This window comes from Astatotilapia calliptera, chromosome 9 (genome assembly GCF_964374335.1).
Source record: "Astatotilapia calliptera chromosome 9, fAstCal68.1, whole genome shotgun sequence".
Taxonomy (NCBI): domain Eukaryota; kingdom Metazoa; phylum Chordata; class Actinopteri; order Cichliformes; family Cichlidae; genus Astatotilapia; species Astatotilapia calliptera.
The window spans coordinates 28,256,562-28,266,372 of record NC_137430.1 but is presented as its reverse complement, the minus strand read 5'-3'; the positions used below and the strand labels follow the sequence as shown (position 1 = coordinate 28,266,372).

General features: G+C 41.6%; 1 protein-coding gene across 4 annotated transcripts in view; it reads left to right on the top strand.

Moving 5' to 3' along the window:
• The first annotated feature begins 643 nt into the window (after positions 1-643).
• drosha (drosha ribonuclease III) overlaps positions 644-9,811 on the top strand; it is a 138,145-nt gene continuing 128,977 nt past the window's right edge. For 2 of the 4 annotated variants that reach the window (XM_080306189.1, XM_080306188.1), the window contains exons 1-5: positions 679-872; positions 3,165-3,993; positions 4,069-4,137; positions 5,550-5,850; positions 9,315-9,456. In XM_080306189.1, coding sequence (XP_080162315.1) covers positions 3,167-3,993; positions 4,069-4,137; positions 5,550-5,850; positions 9,315-9,456 — 1,339 coding nt within the window. In that variant the 5' untranslated portion in view covers positions 679-872; positions 3,165-3,166. Of the gene's footprint in view, positions 873-3,164; positions 3,994-4,068; positions 4,138-5,549; positions 5,851-9,314; positions 9,457-9,811 lie in introns of all 4 variants that reach the window. The other 2 variants (XM_026180200.2, XM_026180199.2) reach the window with 2 other exon arrangements.

Here is a 9,811-nt window from a genome sequence, read left to right as displayed (position 1 = left end):
TTTGTGATGGCTGCTTCCTGTAGGATAACTTATCGTGTCACAAAACTCAAATAATATCAAACTGGTTTCTTGAACAAGGACAATGAGTTCACTGTACCCAAATGGTCTCAATCCAATAGAGCACTTTTGGGACTTGGTGTGAATAGATCACGGATGTGTAGCTGGTAAATCTGAAGCAACTGTGTGATGCTATGGACCAAAATCTCTGAGAAATGTTTTCAGAACTTTGTTGAATCAATGCCATGAAGAATTAAACCAGTTCTCATTAGTTAGTAGCAATGTGTACTTAGTGATGTGTGTGTATTTTCTGTTCATGATCAATGTTTAAATGGTATATATATTTAGTAGGCTGTATGTGGGCCATGAGCTAAAAATGATGGCCTAGACTTTGTGCCTATTTAAAGGCAAGACTGGGTCTAGCAGACATAGTTCAGGTTTAAATTACGCACCACACACGTTTCCTAAAAGTAATCTCATTTTGTGTCGCAAGCATAAATGTTAATTTTATAAGCCACAGACAGACCAAGTCTAAGTCTCGAAATGGTTCTAAAATGCGAAAAACGTATTTATTCATTAATTTATTTGTGTGCTACCACGACGCCGTTAGGAACCCACCAAAACTATAAAGTTCTATTGGACAACCCCAAATCCATGAATTCGATTGGTTCATCTGTGTCCGTCTCCTTAAACGTCCCGACCTGAAACACGGGCACCTCGAAAGCGTGACCAGGTAGCTAGCCGTATTGCATAGCTTCTACTAACAAATATTTAAAATATAATAATAACAATATAGTACCAACATTTAGAATTTCTGGATTTTTTTGACCAACAGGAATGACACACTTTTGTTGTTAGCCCTCCTCGATTTGAAGGTAACTTCATACATCCTGACATGATGCTGTTGCTGCTAACTTGCTAACATTACCGTCTATCCAACCTTAGCATAGGATAATAATGCTCTTAAATTAGAGTATTCGCTTCTCCTTTAACCTTTACGTTACGCCGGCTGCTGCTGGTTATTTTCTGCGTTTTATGTTTGTATTGGTTAGGTGGAGTTCGTAATTGCAAGCAGCTCGTTTAACGGTGCTCAGCTGTGAAAACCTTTACTATCTCTTAGCCTTTATTTGGCTTTTTATAAGACGCTAACGCTATTTTAAGTTTCAAAATCATTATATCAAGCTCAGAGTTCCGTATATGTACAACAATATTAGATTTCAATATACGCATTTGCGTCGATTAACACATTAGGGGAATAAAGTGCTGGTCACAAATCTACGACTTTCGTTTGTCCGTCCAGAGATTGAGCTTGAGCGAGATTGTTCATGTAGAGAAAGGGCAATTTAAAAACAACCATTGTGTGACAGTGTATTTGATGCACCGACCCAACCTTTACTAAGCTTTTCTGATTGCTGATCCAATACTAGTGTTAAATGAATCATCACAATATTAAAGAAACTGCGAACCCGTCCTTATTTCCAGGCAGCATTAGGCTGGGCTCGAACTCTTTCCTAACTCTCTCCAATAAGCAGGAAAAAAACCTTCTAAGAATATTAATGAACGGAAGCGATATTTATTAATGAAATAATACGTAACACGAGGATCACGATACCATGAAAAAATAGCGAGGTAATATCTTATTTGTTTTTACCAGTATTATCTTTCCTGTGAAGCAAACTGGCCAAAAGAGACCCTCCCCAATGAGTAGTTTGCTCTTACAGGATGCATCACATTAATAATAATAATAATAATAATAATAATAATAAAATAATTACAGCAATCGAGCTGTTTGGGAACTTTAAATGGAAAGAATTTCTTTTTAACGTCCATCTGCAGCCTGACATCAGCCACCCTCGCTCTTTCTAGCCGAGAGACTTGCAGCATTTAGAGGGAAGTGTAAAGAAGAACTCGTGCACTAAATTAATTATAGTTTTAGACACAAATGATTTTGTAATATAGATTTATAATATAAAATATAACTCTACTTATAAGTTGGCGTTCTTATAGTTTAGCAGCTTATGCAGTAAATAAATTACAGTCGTGCACGGAAATTTTGGCAGTGCACAGTTTTTTGTTTGTGTCACTTCAGTTTTTATTTAGATTCTTTTTTGCATGTTTCTGTGATTTGGGAAAGAACAAAAACACGCGTTTCATATGTTTCAGTGACTTTTATTGGCAACAAAATCAAATTGATGCAAAAAAAATGTAAACTGTTGAACCACCTTCTTCATAACTTCTGGATTTCTCTGTGGCATGTTGGATATCGGCTTATGAGCCAAATCCTGACTGATGGCATTTCCTGCCTTATCAGTGCTTGAACTTGAAAGTTTTTTTGGGCTTCTGCTTTTCCGCCCATGGTGAGTAAAGACTGACTAAAACTGTCTTTAAAAAAAACATCTTCTTCCATTGATCCAGAAGCAGTTTGGTGCTCCATGTCACTAGGCTAAATTGATGAGGGCTTGGAGATCATGAATTTACCATTTTGGGTCCATGACCATGAAACTCTCCATACTGTAATCTGATCGAGAATCTGGGGCTAGTCCTGTTCTTTAAACAAATCTGATTTATTTGCCAATCAAAGTATTTAAAACCAATGACAATACTAATGACTGTTTTTCACTTTATCAAAGAGATCTAAAAAAAAAGAAATAAATCTAAATAATCAAAATAAAAAACTGACTTGTCAAAGTATGCAACACAAATGTTGTGCCGAAACTTCTGGCCGTCACTACACTTTGTGAGCCAATACTAGTGGCCAATAAAAGTCTGATTTTCTGGTCTGATGTTTATTTTGGGCGGAACAAATGTTTTTTTTGAATACTTAAATTTGAAAAAGTCCAATGGTTCCCGAAAGCATCAACTCTGTGCTTTTTCAGTGATCTTCGGGGTCATTACACTAATCCCAGGCAGGGATACGATACTACTACTAATAAAAGTGCAGAGTCGCTGCTTTCAGGAACCACTGGAATTATTTCAATTGAGCAAATAGTTCAGGAGTTACACATGTTTGAAACAACCTGTCTGACGCCAGCGACAGGTTAGGCTTTAGAGGCTGAAACCTGTGAGTGGAAACTAAAGCTTTCATGTCAGTCGATTGATTTTCAGATGTGTCTCATTCGCAGGTGGATGTCAGTTGTGTTGACCCGATTGTCTTCTTTTGTCCACAGCCATGTCTTTCCATCAGGATCGTGGGGGTCCCCGGGGAGGAGTGCCTCCTGGCCAGCACGGTGCCAACCAGAACTACAGACCCACCAACATAAGGCCGCCCCCTCCCCAGCCTCCAGTTCCTTCCTACCGTTACGATTCGCAGACTGCCCCCTACATGCCTCCACACCCTGACTTCATGCAGTATCCACCACCAGTTCAATCCCAAACTTCCAATTCTCTTAACCAGTGCCCAGTGCGCCCACCTTTCTCGAAGCCCCCCACCCGACAAGGCTTCCCTGAACCGCCACCTAACTTTCCACCTCCTCCCTTACCCGGCTCCGCAGGTGGTCCCGCTCCAAGGGCGCAGGTGTCTGCTCAAAATGCCTACCACCCTTACATGATGCCTCCTGTGCCCCCACCGCCGCTACCACACCCCCCAATGCCTCCCCCCATGGCCTCTCAATCAATGAACTACCACGCTCCGTACTCCATGAACTACCCCCATCCTCCTCACCCTCCATTCCCTCCTCCTACCTTCAGCTCCAGCTACACCCAAAGCAACACCCAGTTTCAAGCAGACCACAGCATCAGGCATGGGGGGCAGTACAAGTACGAGAAGCCCATGGACAACAGGAGGTCCCCAGAAAGAGGGTATCGGCACGATGATCACAGGCGGAAGTGCTTTGGCTATGGAGGCCACGGCGACAGGCACAAAATGGAATTTCCTGGAGAGAGGAAGGACCGCGGGAGAAGTCCAGACAGGCGCAGCAGGCAAGAGGGTGGGCGGTATAGGTCTGAATACGACAGAGGCCGGACTCCCCCCAGACACAGGAGCAGGGATCGCAGCAGGTACACAGACGACGCTCTGCCAAATGAAATCAATCAGTGAAATGATTTCCTTTTAACTGCTCTGTCTGTTCACAGAGAGCGGTATCGGCACAGAGACAGTCGGAGATCCCAGTCACCCGACAGGCACAGAAAGAGGCCTCGAAGGTACACGTGTTGCTTTGTTTGGCTTAATGCAGCTGTTGTGAAATAGCACTCATCGATAAACCTTTTAAATCTGTAATAGACAAAGTTTAAGGTCACAAAGAAAAATCCTTGGTTTTGAAAGAAAAGCGTTCATAGTTGTTTTTTAACCAGCATTTCACACATCAGTACAGAAGATGTTTTCAGATTATATAGAGAGAAGAAATTATGCTTTTTCTTTCCTTGAATCATAGAAAAAAATCTCTGCCATTGCTTTACTTCCTGTTTTGACTGCAACAAACGTTTTATTACTCCAGCACTGTTTGAGAGTGTCCTGAAGGTGTTTATTGATTTGAAAACATGTTTCACATTTTCAAAATGTGCCATGGCGGCTCTTTTTTTGCTTCTCATCCGTAAACACTCTGCATACTCTTTCACGTGATTCACTTTATTTTGAAAAGTCTCAACAGGATCTTGAGCTTTATTGTGAAAGGTTTATGTAGAAAATAAACAAGCAGACACGCATGGTGTTACCCTCGTTGTTGCTAACCACAACGCATAAAAACAGGCGCTTGTCCGTCCGTAGTGTGGTTATATTAAATATAAGATAAAGAGAGAACTTTAAGAAATTAATATAGCCACTACAGTGACCTTTAAAACGATGAAAAAATATTGCCGTAAACAGTTTATTTTGCGACACCACAAAACAAATGATTGCGTAATAGGAAACGATAGACGTTTTTATATCGTCATCTGATACATATCGTTATATCGAACAGCCCTACCTAAGATTTCAAAGCAAGAGACTGTGCACAAGAGAGGTGAAGGAAGGGCTGAGTGGATAGAGGTGATTTGCAACAGAAGGATGGCAGCAAAAGTAAAGGGGAGTTTTACAAGATGACAAAAAGACAGAGAGCAGAGCTGAAGATGCTCAGATTGTCATTGGGAGTGACCAGAATAGACAGGATTAGAAATGAGTGTATCAGAGGGACCGCTCGGGTTGAGCGGTTTGGAGGCTCACAGGGTTTGGACTTGTGCAGAGGAGGGAAAGTGGATGTACTGGACAAAGGATGTTGAAGATGGAGCTGTCAAGCAGGAGGAAAAGAGACAGACCTCAGTAAAGATTCATGGATATCTACTTTAAATCAAAGTCATGATACCTAAGATCAAAACCTGAAGGCACCATACTGGTAATGAATCATGTCAAAAAACCTCTGTGGCAGAAAAAACTGGTTTCTTGAGCAGTGGCTCTATTTAGACAGAGGTCATTTTTCAAGCAAAGGAAAGTAGTATCATACAAACAGTTTAACTTATTAATTTCTTGCCGTTTTCTAGTATTAATATATTTTCTTTGATATAATGAGCAAGTGTAAACATGAGACCTCAACTCAGATTTATCCTCATGTCTCATGTTGACTTTTCCTTTTCGTATGTAGCCGGTCAACGAGCAGAGACAGGAAACGTGGTCGCTGGGAGGAGGAGAGGGACAGGAGGTCAGAGAGCTCCTCGGGGCTGAGCAGAGAGCGCAGCTTCTCCGCCATAAGGAGCAGAGACTCTGATGAAGCCTTCAGCGACAGAGACCGAGAGCGGGAGAGAGAGAGGGAACGGGACAGGGAGCGAGAAAAAGTGAAGGAGAAGGGCGATGACGAGAAAGAAGAGGAAGACCTGCTGAAACCTGCCTGGATTCGGTGCACCCACGCAGAGAACTACTATTCCAATGACCCCATGGACCAAGTGGTACTGTTATCTTTCTTTTTTCATAAAGCTAACATTTGCTAAATTCCTGATTTGTAACTCTAACAATATATTTGTCTTTCTTGCCTGAACAAGGGGACAGTAGTTCAGTGGTTATATTACATTCTTAAAAGGAAACTTTGTGAATCTTCTTTCTGCCATTACACTAATTTTGTTTGCAGTGGTGTTAAAGAATAGCTTTTGAAAGATGTGCCCACCCCAAGTAGGCTTGCAACAGACTAATAACAAGAAACCAGAGCAAAAGGAGTACCATAAATTATAAATACTTAAGAAATAATTTGACCTGCTGTCCTTTCTAAGCTTTAGAAACCAGTTCAATAAGCTTATCAACACCAAAACTATTAAATACCCATTTTATTCTGTCATCATTGCCACACCATCCATCTGTCTATTTTCTGTTGGTTGGACCATAGGGTCTAGGCAGTCTAAGCAGATACGCTCAGCCCTTCTCCCCACTGGCCACCTCCTCCTGTTCAGACCGAGCAAGCCGTTTCCCTCTGGTTCATACCGTTCCCAGTAGAAAAAGGTAGTCCCCAGTTGCAGCACTTTCCAGCACCCCACCCAGTGTCTTTAAGAAGGCCGGCTTCCCTGGACGTTTGTTCACAGCATACACGAGGGTAAACCCACAGTTTCTCACTGAGGACGACTACAGACTGGAACAGAGTCCAGCCCCTTTCCAGAGGACCTGTTCCATAGCTCAAGCTGTCCATTGAAGTGAGTCAGACTATATCTAGCCGGTATCTCTAAACCTCACGCACTAAGGCTGAGTCAAACAAATGATGAACGCACAGAGATGTGGTGCAGAATATGCCATGAAAATCCCACTCTAGCGGACAAAAACAGTGCCTTTCATATGTACGCTAACGCTCGTTGCAACTTCTTATCTGGTGCGCGTCTTTTAGTTTGACAGCGAATGCTCACCTGCGGACCACTTATGTGCACCCCTGCATATATCGATACATTCCATATCCTCTTGAAGACCCAACATAGCAGAACATTTATGAACACCTAACAAAAGCGTGCATATCTGTAGTTATGCACTTACATGTGTTGTGAGTAAATAAAGTACCATAGATCTTTATGTATTTTTACTTCGTATATTTACTTGTGATATTTTTTGGATTGGTGGCTTTGTAGCAGTATGTTTTTCAGTCAGTCAGTTAAGCTGACACTCAAATAACATCTTATTGCCACTTTTTCTTCTTTTAGCAAATCCTTCTCAAATGCTTTTCTGAAGTCTTTGGATCTTGTAGATACTGACACCTACTTTTTCTCCTCTCTCCTCGCTGACCTTTATCCATAGTCTCTAATGCTTGGTGTCCTCAGCTCCTTTCTCTCCCCACATATTACACATTCTGGCAGACACTTGACCTGTCCTTAAAGGAAAACTGAAGTGATATTAAATGTCAAGCGGGAACCCAACTTTACTTGTAAGCATCCTTCACAAACAGATTTAGCTCTCCTGTGTCTCTGTTATGACAGAGAGGATGTTACCTTTGGGTGTCAATTACTGTAGCTGTGCCAGATGTGTGTAGAACTGCACTTACACTGTGATTACACTTCACAGTGGTCCAAGCTTTGTAATAATTTAAGATACATTTCTATTGGAAAGCAGATCATTTTCTCTTTTAAAGGCATAAGTATGTTTTGCAGTTTTGTTTGTGACATTGTTATACCACCTAACTTCACATTTTGTCTTGATCAATAGACTGTTAGTGTGAGTATATTAAAGAAACTCAAATATAGTTGTGCTTAAGTTTTAAAAAGTCAGTGTGCATCCTGGAGGCCTGTGGGTTTGAGACTGACCGTGTAATCCCAGAATCCTCCTGATTAGAGTCCAGCTGGGGTTCTTTGTTGCATGTCATCCCCTCTGGCTCAGTCCTCATTTCCTCTTTGCTCAGAACCGTCTCCAGTGAAAGCATAAAAAAACACACAAAAGTAAACATAGTTTTAGTTCTGGCAGCCCACAAAATCAAGCTCAGCTACAATCCCACCAGACCAGCTCATCTCATCTCAATGCCAACCTTCATCAGCTGGTGCATCCTGTCAGCATGTCTTGTATAGAGTGCACAGTCTAAAATTCAACTGACAGAATAGTCTGATATTTCTATGTGATTTTATTATATTTTTAATAATAAAAAGGTTTCCTTCCATCAGTTGTCATTGTTCTCCTACAACTTTACATCCATCTGCACATCCATCCATTTTCTGCTGTTTCTGAGGGTTTGGGTTGTGGGGGCAGGAGTCTGAGTAAGATGCCCAGGCCTTCTTCTTCCCAGCCACCTCCTCCATCTTTTCTGGGCAATATTGCGGCATTTTTAAGCCAGCATAGAGATGTGATTCTCCAGTGTGTCCTGGGTCTGCCCCAAAACACCTACACTGGGAGGTCCTCAGTGGGCGTTTACATCAAATGGCCAAACTGGCTCCTTTCAATGTGGAGCACTAGCAGTTCTACTTCAAGCCCTTCAGCCTGTCTCTATGGCAGGAGCAGACACATATGGAGAAAGCTCGTGTCCACCGCTTATTCCCATAATCTCATTCTTTTGGTCTCTATCTAAAGCTCTTGGCTATAGGCGAGAGTAAAATGTAGAATTTTAACCAATAGCTTTCACGGCCTGCTCTCTTTTCAATACAACAAACCAATACCTCAACTTGGGGCAGCAGTTCCACACTTTTCCAGTTGAGAACCATGATCTCAGACTTGGAGGTCCTAATTCTCATCCCGTCTGCTCTACACTTGGCTACAGTCTGTTACAGTATGAAGTGGAGGTCTACTCACAATGATGCCAATAGAACCACATCATCTACAAAACAGGGCAAATGATCCAGAGACCACCAGACAGCATTTCATATGAACTGGCCCATTGGTATAATATTTAATGGAAAGATATCACCCCAACCGGTTGCGGCAGATGTCCACCCCTCCCTGAGCCTGGTTTTGCCCACTGTCACCAAAGTGCTTGCTCATAGGGGGTCATATGATGGGTTTTTCTCTGTATGTATTATTGTAGGACCTACCTTACAATATAAAGCGACTTGAGGCGACTGATGTTGTGATTTAGCGCTGTATAAATAGTTTACAGTATAAACAGTCAGTGTATCAGTATAAAATATACAGGAATACTTGTATGACTACCACCCCAACCTCAGTTCTTTTAGATTCGGTTGCTTGAGGGTTAATTAGAGATGCATTATCTTAGGCTTCACTTAAGAGTGGGAGCTACATGAGGCATACTGCACTATAAATAATAATAATAATCAATGAGCACAGGAGGAAATTATAATTTTCTTTCGACTAAAGTGGCTCTGACTGAAATATCCATTAAATATTAAAATGTTAGTTTGACTAAAAGATCCTGGAATCCTTTCTCAGTCTACAACTTTTCCATTTAACTTTCAGCAGTTGAACAAACTTGGCTTGTTGCATTTGAACTGCTGTATTTCAGGGAGACTCTACAGTGGTGGGAACGAGTAAACTGCGTGATCTGTACGAGCGCTTTGAGGAAGAGCTGGGAAACAGACAGGAGCGAGCCAAGGCTGCTCGACCCAAATGGGAGCCGCCCAAGACCAAACTGGACGAGGACCCAGGTCAGTTGTGCTATTTTTATATTTTAGCTTTAACCTCAGTCTTTAAACTTAATTCTGTAAAGGAGATCTATTATGCTCATTTCAAGCTCCACATTTTGTTCTGATTGGCTGCCCTTTGTCAGAGGAAGATTTGAACAGCAAGTAGGCGGGGCTTATTTACCTGAGATGGCCATATAAGGAATTTCCTATCTAAATGACATCATATAGGGCCAAGAGTATAAAAAAACTTGCTGAAACTGAGTGCTTAGAGCCATCTAAGACAGAGAATTTTACATACACTGCCCTCATCATTTGTAACTGGCAATGTTTAATATCTGCTGTTGTGACTGTATGTATGTATGATCGTCTTTAAATA